Below are 21,054 nucleotides of genomic sequence, written 5' to 3'. Positions count from 1 at the left end.
CCAACTTTTCTTTAACTGTATTTGGAAAATATTTCAGTGAAGGCTACAGGGAATTATTTTCTGTAATAGGCTTCCTGACTAAAGAAAGCCTCTTTCAATCCTAAGCTCAGCTGTCTATGACTAAAGGTTGAGGCATTTGAACAATTTTCTCCTCAGTGCACTCTGGAAAACCTGTGGTTAGCTGTTGACTTTCCTGCAAACAGTTGGCACTCAGAAATCTGAATTCAAGGGGTACCCTGAAGTCCCAGATGATACCTTTTTGTCAAAAGCCACATGTGCAGGAATAAATTCTGCACGTGGGGCCTGCTTAGGTTGGCCATAAGTTAGAACTGGTGCCTTGTTGGCCAACTCATCCAGCTCAGCCTGGGACAGCTGGTTGACTGGAAGCCGGTCCCCGCCTATCCCAACTGTTGGACGTCGAACAACTGCATAGCCATTCCTGTAGCTCAGTGTCTGGCTTCTATGAAATGCTGTTTTCTGAGGAAGAAAAGAAGTGGTTCATTAGTAATATTTTATAAATACGTGTTAGGCAAAAGAGCTAACTTTCAAAAACATCATAACTTAAACCTTTGCTTACAAACATCACAAACCTTATATCAAAAAGTTTACCTAGACTAGAAGGTTCTTATGTTTTAAGCTAAAACACCTGGTCAGGAACAGGGAGAAAAGCAGCAGCCTGAGCTTAAAATAAACTTAAAGTCCTGCTCCAGAATGCCCAATTTAGCTACCAGTTCACTTTTCATGAGAAACTAAAATATTATCTCATCTATACTCTTTTTTTTAATTTTTTTTTTAATGTTTATTTATTTTTGAGAGAGAGAAAGAGACAGAGTGTGAGCAGGGTAGGGGCAGAGAGACAGAGAGAGAGGGAGACACAGAATCCGAAGCAGGCTCCAGGCTCCGAGCTGTCAGCACAGAGCCCGATGCGGGGCTTGAATTCATGAACTGTGAGATCATGACCTGAGCCAAAGTCGGACGCCCAACTGACTGAGCCACCCAGGTGCCCCTATCTCATCTATACTCTTAATCCTTCACTTAATTCTTCCTGTGTTTTTAATCTTATCAAGTGCTCATAAACCATGGAACCTAGAAGATCCGACTCTGTGACATGAATTCTTACCTGAAATAAAAGGCTCTTCTTGTTATAGTAACACTGATGCATTCAGACAACTCTTTGAAATGAAAATGGGTATTATATATTCGAAGTCTTGAACTCAATAATTCCACCCTTAATCCTTCATTTTAAATATATAATCCAAAATTATGGGAAAGAACAATATGACTGAAGCTGACCATTATAATGTTAATTGCAATAGTAAAACATTGGAAATAAAAGACAAACATATGAGTTAATGATGGAAAAGTCACTTAATGGACTATGATGAAGCCATTAAAATATTGGTTTTAAAGACCACATGGCAATCTGGGAAAAATGTTTATGATTTAATAAGCCCAAAAAAGCAGCATATAAAATTACATGTATACTATAATTAGAAGCATGCAAACATGTGCAAAGAAAGAAACTGGATTTGGATGTTCTCTGTATTCTTTCTGAATAATGTTGAGATATGTATGTGTATATATATACATATATATAATGTTGAGATATATATATAAATATATAAATATACATTCATATATATATATTACAACGAACACATTTTTTTTTTGGTAATTAAAAGATTAAATAAAAAAGAAAAAAGTGGAAAGGAAATATTTTCAAGGGCAGAGGAGAGATGAAAATGGTAACATAGGACACCGCAGGCTCCCTATCCCTCCACAAAGATCAACAATTGAACAGTTAGTTATCCATGGACAAAAACAGCTCTGGAGGAGCTCCGGAGTCCAGTTAGGAGGTCGCAGCAATGCAGTGAAACAAAAAAAACCTGAGGATAACTACACAAGGAGAGAAGGAAGACAGCTTCATTTTGCCTGCGTCATCTCATCCCCCAAACCAGCACTATTCAGTGCCAAAAGGAACTCCCCAGGCAGAAAGAGGTTCCCTGGCCAGGAAGGAAGAGCAGGGTGAGCAACCAGCCTCTCCAGTCTTTTGAGGCAGTACACAAAGGTCCCACTTCAGTTTCATCCCACCCAGACTGGCAAAGCTGAAGAGTACAAAGCCAGTTAGGAACACGGAAGAAAAGGAGGGGTGACTGGCAGCAGCTACTCAGAGGGAGTGACTGTGGTGTGCAGACACCTGCTCTGCAGACAAACCCAGCAGATCTGACCACTGACCCAAAGCCAAGGGCCAGTATTGCTGCAGCCACTGGGTACCCCCTCCAGATGTCACCAGCTTTTACCCCACAGGTATTCACGATGCCAGCCATCCGATCACCCTCCTCACTCCCTCCCCTCCCCAAGTTTTCTCCAGAGCCTGGGAACCACATCAGCAGCCAGCTCTGGCTTCTGCAGCTGCTTGAGTGCAAGATGCCAACACAGACACCTCCTGGCTGATTCCTCCCCAATTCACGCACTTCAAACTAGCCCCTCCGGCTGTGCTGCACATGACCCAAGCATCATCAGTCATCACAGGCTTCTACAGCAGTGTGCATACCAGAGAGGAGAGTGTGTAGCCACAGGAGGACACGCCAACAACCAGGGCCTCTACAGCGGCCAGTGAGCCCATAGTTGGCCCTGGCCCTTGCCTGCTCTGGCTCCCACCGCTATGTGTGTGTCTGCAGATGGCCCCTGCCCCGACAGAGGCTCCCACAGCTGGCACCCTGCAGACAAGTATGTGTACACTACCTGTTCCAGCCACCACTGCTGCTTGCCCTGGTCCCTAGCTGCTGGACCCAGAGGTACTACTAAAGACCCCAATAGTCCTTGCAGCCACTATGGACCCCCTGCACTACCTGCAAAGGACTAACAGTTGTCAGTGCTGCATACCCCAGTGGCCTGGGCCAAAGACACATCATGTCCCCCAACCTGAACCCAGTGCTGCCACACACCCCTGCACTTGGTGCCCTACATACACCACTAGGCCCAGGATCACAGCAAGCTTCAGCACACCTCCACCCACTCCCTTATCACAGTCAGTCCATAAAGTCTGGAAGAGGTGACTGCTTCTTCATGTGAAGGCACTTATGCAAGATACAAGGATCATGAAGAATCAGGGAAACATGACTCCACCATCTATAGTAAATAGCCTCAAAGAAATGGAGAACCAGGAATTGTCTAATAAAAAAAAAATTCAAAATTGTCCTAAAGATGCTCAGAGACCTACAAAGAATACAGATAAGCAATTAATGATGTCAGGAAAACAACAAAGGGACAAAATGAGAAGTTCAACATAAAAAAGAACCAAACAGGAATTTGGGGGCTGAAGAACACAACAACTCAACTGAAGAATCCAACTATAGCTTCAACAGAAGAGTTGAACAAGCATAAGAATCTGTATGCTAGAAGACAATTGAAGTTATCCAATCAGAGGAAAAAAAAAAAAAAAGAATGAAAAGGCATGAAAAAAGCCCATGGGACTTATGGGGACACCAACAAGAAAAATCATGTTTGCACCACTGCATCCTTCTCTAGGAGAAGACAGAAAGGGGTAGAAAGATTATTTAAAAAAATAATGGCTGCAAACTTCTCAAACCTGGGGAGAGATGTGGACATTCAAGTTCATGAAGCTATAGGTATCTCAAAATTTCACTCCAAAATAATCTTCTCCAGGACACATAATAATAAAACTGTCTAAAATCAAAGACAGAATTTTAAAACCAGTAAAAGAAAAAAAAACTCTCTCATACATACAAGGGAACCTCTGGATTTCTCGGCAAAGACTTTGTAGATCAGGAGAGAATGTGATGATCTATTCAAAGTGCTAAAAGAAAGAAACTGCAGAGCACCTGGATGGCTCAGTTGGTTGAGCATCTGACTTGGGCTCAGGTCATGATCTCACAGTTTGTGGGTTCGAGCCCCACATCAAACTCTCTGCTGTCAGCACAGAACCCACTTCAGATCTTCTGTCCCCATCTCTCTGCCCCTCTCCTACTCGTGACTGCTCTCTCTCAAAAATAAACATTAAAAAAAATAAAGAAATAAAAGAAACTGCCAACTCAGGATACTTTTCTGGAAAAGATGTGCTTCAGAAATAAAGGCAAGATGAAGACTTTCCCTAATAAATGAAAGATGAGAGGATTCATTGCCACTAAACATGCCTTAGGGAAAGACTGAAAGAAGTTCTTCAAGTTACAACAAAAAGGCATTAATTAGTAACATGAAAATAAAACACCTGGGTAAAGGTAAGCATGTAATTGGATTCAGAATACCCTAATAACTGTAACATGGTGATATGTTCACTTCTTAACTCTAGTATAAAATTAGAGAACAAAAGTATTGAAAACCTTTCTAGCTCCAACAATTTGTTAATGGATAAAAAATATAAAAAGATATAAATGGTAACATGAAAAATATAAAGGGAAGAAGAGGAAGAGGGTAGAGTTTTTGTATGTGATCAAAGTTGAATTGCTGTCAGTGTAAAATAGACATATATATATATATATATATATATATATATATATATATATATATAACATATTTACGTTATATGTTAAGACTCATGGTAACCACAAAGCAAAAATCTACAGTAGATTCACAAAAAGTAAAGAGAAGAAAGCAAAGATACTGCTATGATAAATCATTACTTCACAAAGGAAGACGCAAGACAGGAGGAAAGGAACAAAGGAACCACAAAACAGCCAGAAAACAATAAAATGGCATTAGTAAGTCCGTACCTAACAATAGTTACTCTAAATGTAAATTAATTGAATTCTCCAATCAAAAGGCAAGGTGGATGACTAAAAAAAACCCCATGAGATCCAACTGTATGCTGTCTATACTATAAGAGACTCACTTTGGCTTGAAGCACACACATAGGCTGAAAGTGAAGATATGGAGAAAGATAATCTATGCAAGTGGAAACCAAAAGAGAGCATGGGTAGCTATATTTCTATCAGACAAAATAGACTTTAAGCCAAAAATGGAAACAAGAGACACAGGTGGTCATTATATAATGGTAAGGGGATCAATTAACCAAGAAGACATAACAATCACCTGAAACTAATATAACACTGTGTTACCTATACTGGAATTAAAACAGAGTGGGGAAAAAAAGATATAACGATCATAAATATATATGTACCCCACACCAAAGCACCTAACTATATTAAGGAAATACTAACAGATCTGAGGGAGAAATAGACAAAACAGTAATAGTAAGGGATTTCAAAGGATAACTCACAGATAGGAAATGAACAAGGAAACATTGGATTTGAACAATACTTTAGACCAAATGGACCTAACAGACATATAAAGAATAAGCCATCCAACAATAGCAGAAGATGCATTCTTCTAAAGTACACAAACATTTTCCAGGGTAGGTGACATGACAGGTGACAAAAAAATCTCAACAGACTGAAATCATACCGAGTATCTTTTCCCAACACAATTCTATGGAAATAGAAATCAATAACATGAAGAAAGCTAGAAAATTCACAAATATGTAGAAATTAAACCACATACTCCTGCACAACAGCGGGTCAAAGAAGAAATCAAAAGGGAAATTAAAAAATATCTTGAAACAAATGAAAATAGAAGCATAACATATGAGAGCGTCTGGGAACCAGCAAAAGCAGTTTAATAGGGGATTTTATAGTGATAAATGCATGCATTAAGAAACAAGAGGGGTGCCTGGGTGGCTCAGTTGGTTGAGCGTCCGACTTCAGCTCAGGTCATGATCTCGCGGTCGGTGAGTTCGAGCGCCGCGTCGGGCTCTGTGCTGACAGCTCAGAGCCTGGAGCCTGTTTCAGATTCTGTATCTCCCTCTCTCTCTGACCCTCCCCTGTTCATGCTCTCTCTCTGTCTCAAAAATAAATAAACGTTAAAAGAAAAAAAATTTATAAAAAAGAAACAAGATCTCCCTGATACCAAAACCAGATAAGGCTACTATATAAAAAAAAGTTACAGACCAATATCCTTGATAAATATAGATGCACAAGTAAAAAAATTTAGCAAACTGTATTCAACAGCTCATTAAAAGGATCATACATCATGATCAAGTGGGATTTATGCTTGAGATGCAAGCATGGTTCAACTTACACAGATGAATCCATGTTATATACCACATTAATAGAATGAAAGATAAAAATCATATGATCATCTCAATAGAGGGAGAAAAATTGTTTGACCAAATACAACATCCATTCCTATAAAAATTTGACAGACTGGGTAAAGAAGGAACATATCTCAATGTAGTAAAGGCCATAATGTGACAAGCCCATACCTAACATCCTACTCAATGGTGACACATTGAAACCTTTTCTTCTAAGACCAGGAACAAGATAAGGGTACCCACTTTTACCACTCTTATTCACCATAGTACTAGAAGTCCTAGCCAGAGCAATCAGGCAAAAAAGGAAATAAGAGGAATCCAAATAGGAAAGGAAGAAGTAAAACTATTTGTATGCAGATGACATGATCTTACATTCAGAAAACCCTAAAGACTCCACCAAAAAACTGTTAGAACTAATCAATGAATTCAGTAAAGTTGCAGGATACAAAATTAACATATAGAGATCAATTGTGTTTCTATAGACTAACAATGAACTATCTGAAAGTGAAATTAAGAAAACAATTCCATTTATAATAGCATCAAAAACAATAAAATACTTAGGAATAAATTGAACAAAGGACATGAAAAACCTATACACTGAAAACTGTAAGACACTGATGAAAGAAATTAAAGAAGACAGAAACAAATGGAAAGATATCTTATGTTCTTGAATTGGAAGAATTAATATTGTTTAAAGGTCCACACCATCCAAAGTGATCTACAGATTCAATGCAATCCTTCTCAAAATTCCAATGGCATTTTTCACAGAAATTGAAAAAAAATCCTAAAATTCACATAGAACCACAAAAGACCCCAAAAAGCCAAAGCAATCTTGAGAAAGAACAACAAACCTGGAGGTATCATACTTCCTGATTTCAAACTATCATTACAAAGCTATAGTAATCAGGGGCACCTGAATGTCTCAGTCAGTTGAGCATCCAACTTTGACTACAGTTTAGGTCATGATATCACAGTTTATGAGTTCAAACTCCACATTGGGATCGCTGCTCTCAGCACAGAGCCCACTGAGGATCCTCTGTCCCCCTGTCCCTTCCTCCCCCACTTGCACTCCCTCAAAAATAAACATTAAAAAAATTTTAAAAACGAAAAACAAAAAATAAAGCTACAGTAATCAAAACTGTGTGATACTGGCAAAAAAAGGAAACACATAAGCCAATGGAACAGAATAGAGCCCAGAAATAAACTCATTGCATATATGGCCAACTATCTTTGACAAGCATGCCAAGAATATACAATGGGGAAAGGACAGTCTCTTCAATAACTGGTGCTGGGAAAACTGGGTATCCCCATGCAAAAGAATGAAACTGGATCCCTATTTTATGGAAGTCACAAAAATTGACTCAAAGTATACTATTGAAGTCTTAAACATAAGACCTGGAATTGTAAAATTCCTAAAAGAAAACGAAGGAAAAATCTCCTTGACACTAGTCTTGACTTTTGGATATAATACCAAAAGCACAGTCAGCAGAAGCAAAAATAAACAAATGGAACTAGATCAAATTAAAAAGCTCTGTATGGCAAAGGAAATAAAATGACAAGACAACCTCAGGAATGGGAGAAAATATTTACAAACTATCTTAGTCTGTTCAGGCTGCTATAACAAAATACCACACACTGGGTAGCCTCCCACCCCTCTTAGTCATTATGGTTCACCCTCTGAATGCTTTGAGTGTTATATATATATATAGTTCTTCAGTGCTGAATAAAGACAGTGAACATGTTTCCCAAATTTCAAATAAGGCAAATAGGTTGACGCTTGGCCAGTGTATTTAAATATAAAATAGGTCCGGGTGCCTGGGTGGTTCAGTCGGACTCTTGATTTCAGCTTAGGTCGTGATTGCAAAGTTCGTGAGATCAAGCCCCACATCCCAATTCCTGCTTGGGCTTCTCTTTCTCTCAAAATAAAAATAAACTTTAAAAAAATAAATAAATTTTGTCCAATGCACAGTTCATCTTACACGAAGAACAGCGATGTATATTCTCAGAGCCTGGCACCTCCAGTCCACACCTTTGTAAATCCCCCAAATTGACTCAACCCTACCTTGTGGGTAACCTACATTCACCAACACCAGATGCTTAGGCTCCTCCTGCACAGGACGGGAATGTGCCTACAATATTTTTTAACTTATGTAAAATGGAAAACTCCACTGAAGCAAAAACTCTATAATGCTGTGTCTTCATGCAGGAATAATTATCAAGAAGAGACTCAGAATTCAAACTCCTTCACCAAACTTTCAATTTCAATTCAGTCTCCCAAAGAAAATAAGTTGACTACATATTTTATCTTACCTTTATACCCATGGAAAGGAACTTATAACTTAAATTATTAAACTATACAAATTATCATCATCTCATCTATGATAGCTTACTGAATCTCAATATTAATCTTCAAACATATTTCAGTAACCATGTCTGAAGTGAAACAAATAATAATTTTGTCAAGGGCTAAACTATGTCAGAAGGAGAAAAAAACAAAAACAAAAACAAGCTTTCCCCCCGCCCCCCACCCCTGCAATTTTGTCTACAGAACACAACTAAAAACAGTTAAAGTAGGGAAAGAGCAAAACAATCTAGTCAGGAATCTTTTGTACAAATGTTAGAGAGAAAAGAATAGAACTGGGGAAGAAAAAAACAACTAATCAACTGTGGTTGAAGGGACGGGATGGAATTATCTTCTACAAAGCGGGGAGGTATGGTTTGGGAGGAAGATAGGCAAGTGTCAAAAGTCTGACTTTTGGAGAAACCGAAGTTGTGAAAGAAGATAAAACAGGGCTGGAGAGAAGGTGGGACTAAGTTGTAGACAAGGCAGGAGTGCTGAACGGAAAGGGGATGGGGCTAGGTAGAAGCATAAACGAGGAGGGCAGAGACTGCGGAAAAGGACCTGGCGGAAAGAGGAGAATGAGTGGAAATGATATACAGAAGGCAGGAAACCAAGCTGGGAGGGGGCAAGACTGCTGGGTCCAGGATAAGGAAGAGGAAGGAGGCGGGCGGGAATGATGGGCCAGGGAAGATGGGTGAGATGGGGCTGTGGGAAGGAGGACGAAGTTGTAGGGAGGCTGAGTGGGAAAAGGGGCTAGGCTGGGGAACTGAGCGCGGTTACGAAGGGAGCTGGGCAGAGAGGGATACGGGGTGGGACAATGAGCTAGAGAGGAAACTGGGGCAAACAGATCTGGAGGGAGAAGACGCAGGGACTAGAGGAACAGGGTAGGAGGAAGAACGCAGCTAGGAGGATGAGAACAAGGAGGCCAATGTCCTGCCCAGGTGGAGTGGAAAAACTAGAGGATGAAGCCGAGGGCAAAGGATGGGAGAGAGAGGAGGAGGACGACGGCATTGTGGAGGCGGGCAGAGAACAGGTGGGGACAGAGGACGGGTTTGAAGGGACACAGGACAATCTTGGGAGGAGGAGGCTGCAGGTGCGCTAAGCAGCGAGCCCTCGAGGCCGCCTGCGCGTGGGGCCAGGTGGGGGTTGGGCAGAGAAGTCCTCACCGTGGGGTCCCTAAAGGACGAGCCCGGGAGAAAGGGCAGGCCATGCACAGGGTTGGACACCATGGCGGCCGCTTTCGCCGCCTCCAGCGGTGTAGGGTGTTGGGCGCCCCAGTTGCCGGGGCGACGAGCCGCGTCTGTGAGCCTCTGGAAGCTCCATGGTAATGCCAAACTTCCGGAGCGCCGCGCCTGGGGGCGGGGCCTGAGGAGCGGGTGTAAGGAGTGAGCGCATGCGCCGCCCCCAGGATCCGGCGTTCCGTTTGAGAGGTGGTTACAGACTCAGTGGCTGTGACTGGGGCGTTGCGGGGTGGAAGGACGTGACCGCAGAGAAGGTGCCATCGTTGCTGTGAGGTCCAGGGCGGGGGGAGCGGTCCCTTAGATGAGCTACGGTGGAGGGGAAGGTGCTTCCTTTCCTTTCACCGGGTTCTCCACGCTCCCCGCCAGCGCCTTGAGCTCGGGACCTCACCTCTCCCAGCCCTGGGAAAAGGGTTCTTGTCCCAGTTCACACTGAAGTGTAAATGGTTGGTTCCGGTTGAAAGTGGCACCCCGGGCCTATGCTTGTTGGGAGAGGGGCTGCGGATTATTCACGGTTGTGTCTCTGGCCCAAGGATGTCCAAAGAACTAATGCAGCCGTCATGTCCCTAATCCTCCCACTGCCGCATTATCTTTTTACCATCTTCACCTGTGTGGATCCCTGCCTCTCTCTCTACTCCCTCTCGGTTCTCCGAAGACTGCTCATGTTCGCCTCAGGAGACTCAATATACGTTAACCTTAGGGCTACAGAGTGCTAATCTCAATTCTGATCTCTACACCTATCTGCAGCTGCAATGCAAAGATCTGAACAAGGGGAAATGCATGTCCTTCAAAGAGAAAACTAAGTCCTAAAGAAAGAAGCAAATGGGTGAAATATTGTCAGGATCATAGTATTCTCACCTTTGGTGATTTTTGTAAAACTTGTTTAAATTATTATGCCTTAAATGTAATCCTGTTCCTGAAACATTTTCAGGAAAGAGAAACAACAACAACAACTATCCATCACCACTGGAAAGCTTAAAGATAAAAACAAAAAGCAAACAAAATCCTGACGCCCAGACATGGGATTCTTTAGGTCTGAAATAGAACCCAGGAATCTGATTTTTATAACAGCTGTTTCTGATAATGAGCCACTTCAGGAACATGATAGAATAGCCAAGCCTGACCCAGAAAGCGTATCTCCATGTCACGGGTAGTTTACTGCTAATATAGTCAACAGCTTTAGTTTTATTGCTGCTTGTCAGAGCAAATCCCCCTGTTGAGTTTCAGTAATGGGCATGAAGCTCAGGGGGACTATGACATTAATCCACTGGTGGCACCTGAAGCAGTTATTTTTTTTTAATGTTTTTATTTTATTTTTGAGAGAGAGCACGAGCAGGAGAGGGGCAGACACACACACATACAGAATCCAAAGCAGGCTCCAGGCTCTGAGCTGTCAGCACAGAGCAGGACGCTGTGCTCAAACCCATGAACTGTGAGATATGACCTGAGCGAAAGTCAAAGTCGGAGGCTTAACTTACTGAGCTACCCAGGCGCCCCCTGAAGCAGTTATTGGTGGCTAGCTACCACAACCTGCTCAGTTTCTTTTTTGCTAACCCCTCCTCTCTCGTTACTACTTCTGTTTCCTGTTTTTGTCCCTTCCCTTTTTTTTACCTTTAAAATTTTCTTTTATTTTCTATTAGTATATTACCTTAATGCAGGCATTTAGTGCTTTTTTTTTAAAAATCAGTGCATTAGCATTGTTGAACTTTCTGAAAGCTTTAAAAGTATCTGTCCATTGCACTATATCTTAGCCACTGACCTTGGATGGAAGCCAGCTACTGGGAGAATATTTCAAAATGGCAAGTTCAACTTTCAAAGAGAAGATGCTTCTCTCACTTCTTTCCACCTCACTGATGCTGAGTACCCAGAAACACTGGAGCTATAATCCTTGCTGATTCTTGATGATAACCTTAAAGTCTTACCAGTTACATGATCCTGCCCTCCCCTCTATCTTAATAAAAGTAAATCTATGGTCACACTTGAAAGAGCCCTTCTAGACTAACTGTATGGTTACACTTGGGTAGGGAAGGAGTCCATGGGGACTGGAAAGGGTAAGTCATGCCTAAGCCTATTGTCCATTGTGGCATCTGTTTCTATTTGAGGAGTGGCCTCTGCTGAAATGCTTTTCTGTTCCAGAAGAACACACTAGTTAAAAGATTAAATGTTTTAACTCCTTTTGGACCCTAGAAATGCATGGCGAGTAAAACCTTCCTTGGCCTCTTAAAAATGCCATCACCTCTGAGGAGAGGAAGCCAGGCAGTGGTTGCATCAGTGCTAAAAAGCACGGGACAAGTCTGTAAAGAAGTGGGGGGGAAATTAAAAAATAATGATAGGGCTTTGGAAAACTGCTTGAACCCTGACATTTTGTGTGATTAAGTTTATATCTCATTTCTCCCAAACATGACTGACAACTCAGCATGTATCACACTTCGATTTGTGCTATTTTCCACTTTTTGCAATATGTAGGAGAGAGTAGGACCCAGACCATCCCCGGCAGCTGAAGTAAAAAGTGCTATGGTCTGAAGGCTGTGCATCAAGCCCGGACTCAGAAGACCACAGAGACATTGCATGACTTAGCAGGTGTTTCAAAACTTGGGGAAAGGAAAATAGGGAAAGATTAGACTGCCAGCAGGCCAAACTGAAAAGAGGGCTTCATGCTGGCTATCTCTCAGCAGTTCCTGGGAGATATCAGACTGGCAGAGGCTAAAATACAGCAGTTATCTAAAATAAGTCTCCTTTTTCAGCGTTTTTCCCAGAATTTGTTTTCAATCCTGTGATATTATTCTTCAGTGCCTAAATTTACAGGACATATATCAAGCATGTGTGTGTGTGTGTGTGTGTGTGTGTGTGTGTGTGTGTCCCTCAGATATTTATGCAATGATTTTGGGTGTTCTACTTCCCTCTGCTGAATAAAAATGGTACAGCATTGTTTCTGGAAAATTCAATTATAAACCTATAGGTTTGAAAGTGCTGGGGATGTGGCTAATGTATGAACAAAGGGGTAAGACTTTGCAGGGGAGTGTCCCTCAGTCAGAGTGCTATCTAGCATTCATTTCCACCACTCTGTGGTTTCTGGAATCTCTTATCTAAAAAGACTGCCCAGTCGAGCCACCTCGATCTTTGCAAAATATGGTAAAGGGCAAAAGAAACATCCTCAGGGACTTCCCAGCAGTTACAGGAGCAGATTTAGGACCCACAGGAAATCTTCATTTGATGCAAATGCATACAATTTGGGTTCAGATGATTTTGGCCTGATGGTGGGTTCCTGCCAGGGGTTTCAAAAAATTTGTGTTTCAGCTGCTTTTTTCTCCCTTAAGTCAAACCCATTCTATGACTTTAGCTGGTTGAATTGGAATTCCTTTCCCTCTGAAAAAGCCTATGAAACATTACCTCACAGAATCAGATTTCACAGGATATAAGTGTCACAAGGATAGGTTCTTTGTTTTGTTCATTGCCATTTTCCTGGATCCCATCACAGTGCTAACACCTCATAAATACTCAATGAACAGCTGTAAAATGACCAAGTGAATGAGTGAATAACTTGGAGATCACCCAGTATTTTTCAAACATGCCAGTCTCCATTAGTAGCTGTTAAAATCAACTCAATGGATTGTGACAACATTTTTTTTTAAAAAAAGGAACAAATAGAATATTAATTATCAGGATGTATCCAATGTTATATGGATAGGAATAATTTGCTGAAAAAGTCTTCAAGATATATACATATTCATATTCTAGGTATTTTTTGCATGGTCACAATAAAAAACCTGGGAATCGATTGACACAGTCCAGCCTGCTCATTTTACTGATGAGATATCCCCAGACCAAAAGAGGTTGAGAAACCATTAGTTAAAGTCTAGTTCCCAGTTGAGTATTTCTTACACTCTGCCTCAATCCTCTCTCAGATGGAAAAGATCTTCCTCCTTCGGCATGTGAGGTATCATTGACTTTGCCATCCTGCTTGTCAGACATCTCTGACCTAATAAGGGTTTAATAGTATGGAGATAGAGATATGTGAGAGCAATGTGGCAGTAACATCCATTATAGTTGTAGATTCCAAAGGTGAACAGTCAAATTCATTAATTCAAGTAAGTGCCAACCTTGAAACAAGGGGGAAATGCTTGCATTTCTGTTGATACTTCTGTTGCACATCTCAAACACTCTTCCTTTTCCTTTTTCACGTATGTAGCATGGAACAGAAAATGAAACACCAGGTTGGGGTCTTGAGAACCACATTCATGTCCTTATTGTACTATAAATATTTGTTTGAGCTCAGACAACTTACCTACCTGAGATTCTGGTTATTTTATCTCAAAAATGAGAAGCCTGAACCAGAATTAATGGTCACTAATTGCTTTGCGGTCATGTGGTCATTTGAAAACAGTGAAAGCTACGCAGAACATATGCAGCATCCTGGGAAAATAAAACATGTCTTAATCTGTTATGAGTGGAGAGAAATCCCTCCCAAAGGCAGAGAGCTGCCAGTCTGGTGAAATACTTTTATACCCCGTGGAAAAGGTGGACACTTTTGTATAGAACCCCCAGCACCCTGCACTGCATAAAGTGATAGAAATATTAATAATTAGGGGCGCCTGGGTGGCGCAGTCGGTTAAGCGTCCAACTTCAGCCAGGTCACGATCTCGCGGTCCGTGAGTTCGAGCCCCGCGTCAGGCTCTGGGCTGATGGCTCAGAGCCTGGAGCCTGTTTCCGATTCTGTGTCTCCCTCTCTCTCTGCCCCTCCCCCGTTCATGCTCTGTCTCTCTCTGTCCCCAAAATAAATAAACGTTGAAAAAAAAATTAAAAAAAAAAAAGAAATATTAATAATTATTATGACGATGATTGCCACTAGTACTTATTGAAAACAAACTTTGTGCTAAGGTGCTTTTCCCACAGTAAAATTAGTAAGATTCCAAAATGATTTGTTCTTGTAAAAAAAGAAAAAAACACTGAGTGGAGATGCTTTGCATGTTTCCATAGTTGTCTTTAAGGAAAAGAAATTGCATTAGCTCAGAATAGTACTCAAATTCACTTTAATGAATAATAGGATATATTTAATAGGTCCTGAAGATGAGGAAGGGTTCACTAGAGAAATGTAGGGAAATAATTGAGGATAGTCAGTGGTTCTTAAAGCTGGTTTGATACCTTGGAATTTTTCTGAATGGTCACAGATGGCCCCTGAGACTGACATTTGTAATGTGACTAGGTCTGCATTGGATTCTAGCACAGAAGTACATTTAAGAATTTCACCATCAATAACAGCCTAAGGATTATGCTTGGCCAAAGTGTCTAGATGCAACAAGAATTGCATCTTCAGGTTTATTTCATTTATCAGGGCAAAACAAAACAAAACAAAAACAAAAACAAAAACCCACGTTACATTTTCTTCTCAATTCTACGCTTCTAGTTCACACAGTCGTCAATGGGGAAGTTAGGCCGGAAAACCTTCTACATTTACTTTGTTTTGGTTAAGAATATGGATTCTGGATTCAAAGGCCTGAGTTTCTGTGAGATTCCATTACATACTAGCCAGGTAGTCCTGGGCAAACTTACCTAACCTATCAATTTCCACATTTGAGAATGGAGACAATAATATCTATCTCATAGGGTTGTAAGTGAAGGGTTAAGTGAAAGAATCTAAGAAAATAGCTCAGCTAAGGACTTGGCAAGGAGTGAGCACCAGCTAATGTAAACTGTTGATGTTATTATTCCTAGTTTATAGACTCTGCCTTGGATGTTTCATTGCATTTTTGCCCAGAGGACTACCCAGAGTACAAACCAATGTCAGTAGAACAAGGAAACATTCAAAGCCTATCTGGGAAGTGGAACTCAGCATTCTGAGCACTTAAAAAATGCTAAGAAAAATTTGGGAAGAATCCTGTGAGTACCAGAGAGTGTCCACGGGAATACAGGGTCCATGTGACCAGCCCACAGATGGATTAGCTTGATGATTGAAAGGGCGGGCCTACGCCAGCCGACTCCATCTTGTTCTGTGTCCTTCACCTTGACCACACCTCCTCCCCTTGAGTAACCCCCCCTCACCTGCCTAACAGGACTCGACCCTTCCCCAGGACCCTTCCCCAGCCAATCGGCTGAGGCCATAGCCATTACCTCACCAACTGCCCCCAGGCCCCAATAAAACCTTTGTCCTTTTGAAACTCGCTCTCTTTCCCTGGTATCTCACCGCTGCGTCGGTGCAGGTAGGGGATTGAGCTCGAGCTAGCTCGAATAAAGGCTCTTTGCTTTTGCATCGGACTCGGCTCCCTAGTGGTCTTTGGGGATCATGAATTCTGGGCATAACATTTGGGGGCTCGTCCGGGATCCCCAAGAACCCCGAGGGACCCCCGACCCGGAGAGCCTGACTGGCCACGGTTAGTGTCTGTTTGTTCTGTCTTTTCTGTGTGAGCTCATTTCTGGAATTCTGGTAGTGCCCGACGCGGTCTAAGTGGACGCACTGGAGGACCACGGGCCGGCAGTTTCGGAAGACGTTCCGATTCTCCCTTCTGGAGGGACGTGGAATCCCCTCAAAGGTCTGAGACGAGGCGGGTCGCTCCCACTGGTCGGCGTGAGGCCGTCGTCTTTGGAGGGACGTGGAATCCCCTCATCGGTTTTGGAGGGACGTGGAATCCCCTCAAAGGTCTAAGCTAGCTTGCAGTTTTGCTTCCATGGAGTTGGAAGACTTTCTAGGGGCCCTCTGTTTGTCTGTTTTTGTGTTTCTCTGTTTTGTTCTGTGGACTTACTGGACGGACGTTATGGGACAGACTCAGACTACTCCTCTAAGTATTATGATTGATCACTTTAAGGATGTGAGGGGAAGAGCTAACAACCTCAGTGTGGAAGTCCAAAAGGGTCGGTTGCAGTTTTTTTGTTCTAGCGAGTGGCTAACTTTCAATGTCGGATGGCCACCAGAGGGGACCTTCGACCTCCCTACCATCCACCGAGCCAGGAGTATCATCTCTCAGCCTAAGGCGGGCCATCTTGATCAGCTCCCTTACATTATCACTTGGCAGGACCTTGTAGAAGACCCACCCTCTTGGCTTAAGCCCTTCCTAACCCTGCTCCCTCCGGAGCCAAAACCCATTCTTGCTTTGCAGGAGACAGAGAAGAGGAAAAGTCTTACCTAGCCTTCAGCACCCCTCTTCCCTGTCCTACAGGGGGGTACTGAAGAAGAATTAATTTTTCCTCCCCCGTATAACCCCTCTAGGATGCCGGAAGAACACCATCCTCCCCCTCCGGGGGAGGCAGACGCTGTTACGAGAGCGGGAGGCGGAAACGCTCCAGGGGGAAGCCTGCCCTTTACCAGACAAAGGGCTCAGAGGGGGCAATCCATCTCCGCCGCCGACTCCACTATTCTGCCCCTGCGAGCCACCGGACCCCCAGACGCGGAGGGGAATCAGCCCCATCACTATTGGCCTTTCGCCACTAGTGACCTCTACAATTGGAAAGCTCAGAATCCTAAGTTTTCCGAGAAACCGGCAGGGCTTATTGATTTATTAGACTCTGTTCTTTTTACCCATCAGCCCACGTGGGATGATTGCCAGCAGCTTTTGCAGGTCCTGTTCACGACTGAAGAAAGAGAAAGAATCCTCAGTGGGTCCCGGAAACTAGTTCCAGGCGCAGACGGGAATCCCACCACCAACCAGGCTCAGATAGATGCCTCCTTCCCCTTAACTCGGCCCCAGTGGGATTTCAACATGGCAGAAGGTAAGGAGAGGCTCCGGGTCTACCGCCAGACTCTAATGGGGGGTCTCCGAATGGCTGCTAGAAAGCCAACCAATTTGGCCAAGGTAGGAAATGTACAACAGGGAAAAGATGAATCTCTGGCTGCCTTTTTAGAACGGATCATGGAGGCATTCCGTATACCCCCATGGATCCAGAGGCTCCGGAAAGCAAGGCAGCTGTTATCATGGCCTTTGTAAACCAATCGGCCAAAGACATTAGGAGAAAATTACAGAAAATAGATAGACTAGGAGAAAAAAGTCTGCAGGACTTACTGGTGGTAGCCAAAAAGGTATATAATAAACGGGAGCCTCCTGAGGACAAGCAGGCTCGCGCCATGGCAGCTGCCAGCAGTAAGCAGACTCGAGACCTGGCCAGAATACTACTAGCTACCACTGCTGACTTCCCCGAGGAACGAGACCGCCGTCTCCGGCAGCTGGCAGACGACACAAGAAAAGGTAAAGGAACCACCAAGGGGGGGAAGCAGAGGCTGCAGAAGGATCAGTGTGCATACTGCAAGGAGATAGGGCATTGGGCCCGAGATTGTCCAAAAAGGGCCGGCGGGAAGGGAAGCAAGACTGATCGAGTAAAAGTCCTAGAGCTAGATGAACTAAGTGATTAGGGGAGTCGGGGTTCGGACCCTCTCCCCGAACCCAGGGTAACTCTTAAAGTGGAGGGGACCCCTATTGACTTCCTTGTCGACACCGGAGCACAACATTCGGTCCTCCGCACCCCACAAGGAAAACTAGCCAGCAAGAAGTCCTGGGTACAAGGGGCAACTGGTATGAGCCAGTATTCATGGACTACCCGAAGAACAGTAGATTTGGGAACGGGCCGGGTATCCCACTCCTTTATGGCAATACCAGAATGCCCCTACCCACTGTTAGAGGACGGGACTTACTGACCAAGATTGGAGCTCAGATAACTTTCAGACAAGGGGGGCCTCAGGTCACCGATGGCAAGGGCCACCCCATCCAGGTCCTGACCATGAAACTGGAGGATGAATACCTCCTCCACCAGGAGGCGCTCCTGAGAGAGGATAATATAGACAGATGGCTACGAGAATTCCCCTCGGTTTGGGCAGAGACAGGGGGGATGGGACTAGCCGCTCACAGGACCCCAGTCCTGGTAGAGCTCAAGCCAGGAGAGAGTCCGGTAAGGATCAAACAATACCCCATGTCTCAGGAGGCCCGGAAGGGGATCCAGCCACACATCCGGAGACTACGAAGCCTAGGGGTACTAGTTCGTTCCTTGCCAGTCTGCCTGGAACACCCCCTTACTGCCGGTCAAAAAGCCTCACACAAATGACTACCGACCGGTACAAGACTTCCGGGAAGTAAATAAGAGGGTCGCGGACATACACCCAACTGTTCCCAACCCATATACTCTCTTGAGCTCCTTAGCGCCCTCCAGGGTCTGGTATACTGTACTAGATTTAAAGGACGCCTTCTTCAGTCTGCCGTTGGCACCCCAGAGCCAACCCTTGTTCGCCTTCGAGTGGCATGATCCGGAGGAGGGCTACAATGGGCAACTCACCTGGACACGGCTACCTCAGGGATTCAAAAATTCACCCACCATCTTCGACGAGGCACTACACGAGGACCTGGTATTTACAGACACCTTCTCTGGCTGGGTGGAGGCATACCCAACCAAGCATGAAACGGCTCAGACGGTGGCTAAGAAGCTACTAGAAGACATCTTACTCAGGTATGGTTTTCCTGCCATGGTAGGATCAGACAATGGACCAGCTTTTATCTCGCAGGTAACACAGGCGGTAGCCAAGGCGGTGGGGGCAAACTGGAAATTACATTGTGCTTATAGGCCCCAGAGCTCAGGACAGGTAGAAAGAATGAATAGAACCCTAAAAGAGACCCTTACCAAATTAACCATGGAGACTGGCGGGGACTGGGTGACTCTCCTACCGTACGCCCTTTACCGGGTTAGAAACACTCCTTACACTCTGGGTTTTACTCCCTACGAGATCATGTTTGGCAGGCCACCCCCTGTTATTCCCAGCCTTCGAGCTGAACTTATTGCTGAGTTTAAAGATCAAGAACTTTTTCTTTCCTTGAGCGGGCTCCAGAGGGTGCACGAGGACATTTGCCTGCGCCTCGTGCCATCTACGAGGCTGGCCCAATCCCGACACCTCATCAGTACAGGCCGGGAGACTGGGTCTACGTCAAGAGGCACCACCGAGAGACTCTCGAGCCGCGCTGGAAGGGACCCTACATTGTGGTGTTGACAACCCCCACCGCTCTCAAGGTAGACGGCATCGCGATCTGGGTCCATCACACCCACGCTCAGCCAGCGGACCCCTCCTCGATCCAGAAGGACGTTGTCACGTGATGGGCCATCAGTCGGGACCAACACAACCCGCTCAAGCTCAAGCTACAGCACATTTGACCTACCTAATATTGGTAACTCTGTTAACTCTGCTTGTCATTGCTCATGCTGCCGGGAGTCCCCACACCCCCCAAAACATCACCTGGCAGACCATAGACACCAGCTCGGGGACAATACTTAATCAGACGTCCCAGAGCCACCCCAGGGACACTTGGTTCCCAAAACTTTGCGTAAACCTCCAAACTCTGTTCCCCTTGTCACCATAAATGCAGCTGGTCCCATGATTGGGTCCCTAAGCTACATGACAAGGGGGGAATGAAAGGGCGGGCCTACGCCAGCCGACTCCATCTTGTTCTGTGTCCTTCACCTTGACCACACCTCCTCCCCTTGAGTAACCCCCCCTCACCTGCCTAACAGGACTCGACCCTTCCCCAGGACCCTTCCCCAGCCAATCGGCTGAGGCCATAGCCATTACCTCACCAACTGCCCCCAGGCCCCAATAAAACCTTTGTCCTTTTGAAACTCGCTCTCTTTCCCTGGTATCTCACCGCTGCGTCGGTGCAGGTAGGGGATTGAGCTCGAGCTAGCTCGAATAAAGGCTCTTTGCTTTTGCATCGGACTCGGCTCCCTAGTGGTCTTTGGGGATCATGAATTCTGGGCATAACAATGATAACCTGGTTTAGTGTAGATTGCAGGGCACAAGATTTACTGTTTTCTACAGGCAAGGTAAATGTGCAACTAGTAATTAGTCCATGTAAGTAAACAATGACCGTGACTTTTCTTGAGCAGAATTCTTTCCCAGCGTACCCTGTCCTGAAGTCATAGTAAAAGCCAAAGTGCTTACAGGGCTCTCACAACTTGTCTGCATTGTCTACTGCTCTCTCTCTTTCTCTCTCTTTGTTCATGCCAGCCTCCAGCTATTCCTAGCATGCTCTGGCCTCAGGGCCCTTACACTTTTTGCATCTGCTTGGGAGAGAAACAGAGCCAACTCCCTCACCTATTTCTGTAGTCTTCCCTGATCCTGTTTAAAATTGCACGCCCATCCTGTCCCTCTGGCCTATTCTTGCGATTTCTCCTTGGCACTATCACCTTCTAACATACTACATAACTTACTTATTTGGTTCATTGTTTGTCCTACCCATCCTCCAACCCCTGAATGCAAGCTCCCTAAGGGCAAGGATTTGTGTGTTTTGGCCATTGCTGTATTCCTGGTGCCTAGAACAGGGCTTGGCACCTAGTGGTGTTCAGTGTTTGTGGAGTGGCTGTAAGTGAATCACATAATCACCAGTTCAACAGGCTAGGCCTCC

At 44.2% G+C, this 21,054-nt stretch overlaps 1 protein-coding gene and 1 long non-coding RNA gene across 2 annotated transcripts in view; one reads left to right on the top strand and one right to left on the bottom strand.

The window, feature by feature from the left end:
- EFHC1 (EF-hand domain containing 1) overlaps nucleotides 1-9,784 on the bottom strand; it is a 68,033-nt gene extending 58,249 nt beyond the window's left edge. Inside the window, exons 1-2 of the mRNA XM_025925688.2 lie at nucleotides 9,617-9,784; nucleotides 256-477 (exon numbers count right to left, since the gene is read on the bottom strand). Of these exons, the coding sequence (XP_025781473.1) occupies nucleotides 256-477; nucleotides 9,617-9,679 (285 nt within the window). The 5' untranslated portion in view covers nucleotides 9,680-9,784. The remainder of the gene's footprint in view (nucleotides 1-255; nucleotides 478-9,616) is intronic.
- Nucleotides 9,785-9,855: 71 nt separating this feature from the next.
- Nucleotides 9,856-11,666, top strand: LOC147580982 (uncharacterized). The gene is made up of 3 exons (XR_015251288.1): nucleotides 9,856-9,959; nucleotides 10,436-10,536; nucleotides 11,440-11,666. It is a non-coding gene; the product is annotated as an uncharacterized LOC147580982 (long non-coding RNA).
- Nucleotides 11,667-21,054: the final 9,388 nt, after the last annotated feature.

This window comes from Puma concolor, chromosome B2, assembly GCF_028749965.1.
Source record: "Puma concolor isolate L17-30 chromosome B2, mPumCon1.1.hap2, whole genome shotgun sequence".
NCBI classification, from domain to species: Eukaryota; Metazoa; Chordata; class Mammalia; order Carnivora; family Felidae; genus Puma; species Puma concolor.
The sequence above is the reverse complement of the archived record's forward strand: the minus strand, read 5'-3'. Positions and strand labels throughout refer to the sequence as shown.